Source organism: Octopus bimaculoides, chromosome 28 (assembly GCF_001194135.2).
Source record: "Octopus bimaculoides isolate UCB-OBI-ISO-001 chromosome 28, ASM119413v2, whole genome shotgun sequence".
In the NCBI taxonomy this organism is placed as follows: Eukaryota; Metazoa; Mollusca; class Cephalopoda; order Octopoda; family Octopodidae; genus Octopus; species Octopus bimaculoides.
The window spans coordinates 3,079,934-3,081,616 of NC_069008.1; the positions used below are offsets into that span (position 1 = coordinate 3,079,934).

The 1,683-nt window shown below is 38.6% G+C and overlaps 1 protein-coding gene across 1 annotated transcript in view; it reads right to left on the reverse strand.

The window, feature by feature from the left end:
* LOC106881749 (rapamycin-insensitive companion of mTOR) overlaps positions 1-1,683 on the reverse strand; it is a 67,533-nt gene that overhangs the window by 26,557 nt on the left and 39,293 nt on the right. The window contains exon 22 of the mRNA XM_052977736.1: positions 814-935. Coding sequence (XP_052833696.1) covers positions 814-935 — 122 coding nt within the window. The remainder of the gene's footprint in view (positions 1-813; positions 936-1,683) is intronic.

Sequence of the window (1,683 nt, forward strand, 5' to 3'; positions counted from 1 at the left end):
ATCCGGGAATTATTATTATTATAATTATTATTATTATCATCATTATTACTATTATTATCATTTTCATTATTATTATTATTATTATTGAGTGAGAGAGCAGTGCATGCCATCAAAGTGACACTGGGGTACAAATATACGAAGCCCATTATACCCATCATGACTACCCGTCTGATAAGGGTACACCAGGCACATGCATCCCAACCATATGTGCGCGACATGGTGATCTCATATCAAGATAAACAGCGCATGACCTCGCAGGTGGGGCCCAGTTAGAATTTTCTTCAGGTCGAATAGCCCATCCTGCGCAAAAGGTCCCTGAATAAGGATTGTTTAAGGATGTCGAACAAAACATCCATGTTTCCAAAGGTGAATTATCCAAACCCCGAAGAATTCCTCATATATTATCATTATTAAGGTGGCAAATGCTTAGCAGTATTCTTGACCACCTTTACATTCAGAATCCAAATCCCGCTGAGGTCAACTTTGCTTTCCATCTATTTGGCATGGATAAAATAAATACCAGTTGAACACTGGGGTCGATGTAACTGACTGGTCCCCTCCCCTCAAATTTCAGGCCTTGTGCCCATAGTAGAAAGGATTATTATTATCATTATTATTATTATTATTATTATTATTATTACTATTACTATTATTATTATTATTATTATTATTTTTATTATTATCATTATTATTATTATTATTACTATTATTATTATTATTATTACTATTACTATTATTATTATTATTATTATAATTATTATTGTTACTAGCAGCAGCAGCAGTAGTGCTGCTGTTTTTAACAGACTGTCTTACCTGAGATTTGAGGAGCTGAAAGCCCTGTTTGTGTTGGGTCAGTTGTCCATATAAGTGGATAGGGAGGTAGACGTCTTTACGCGGACATCTGCAACAGGAGATCAGGAAAAACAGTTTAGTCGCTTGACAGCACAAAAGTCACTAAACCCTTAACACCCCCACCCTACCATAAAGAGAGAGAGAGAGAGAGAGAGAGAGAGTGGTGAGGCAAAAATTTACTATCTGTGACATTACCCCTTGGACACAATCCTTACTACAATCCCTTGCAATACAATTATGAGCGAGGTGCCTTCCTTGTGTTCAGGGATCGGCTTGTCTTGAATCTGTAGTTCACTCTATGTTGTGCTGCGTGCATACAGTTAGCCAGGCTCGTGTTTCTGGTCCATTCTTTGCTGATGTCAGTCAATAAATGTTTTGAAGGCCCCTTGGTCTCTTCCCCTCATCACTGTCAAGATGGTCTTGGAGCAGTGCCTCAAGGATGCACACGAACTTCCTATCTACTTAAGGAGGCACGACCACTTTCATATTACACCTGTTTTCTGTTCAAGGCTTAGCAAATAAAGCGATAGCTGCAATAAAATGGTAGTTGTCCTTTGTTATATCATTACAGCAACACAGTTATCCAACACTCGTTTACTCTTTTACTTGTTTCAGTCGTTTGACTGTGGCCATGCTGGAGCACCGCTTTTAGTCGAGAAAATCGACCCTAGGACTTATTCTTTGTAAGCCTAGTACTTATTCTATCGGTCTCTTTTGCCGAACCGCTAAGTTACGGGGACGTAAACACACCAGCATCGGTTGTCAAGCGATGGTGGGGGGACAAACACAGACACACATACACACATACATATATATATATATATATATATA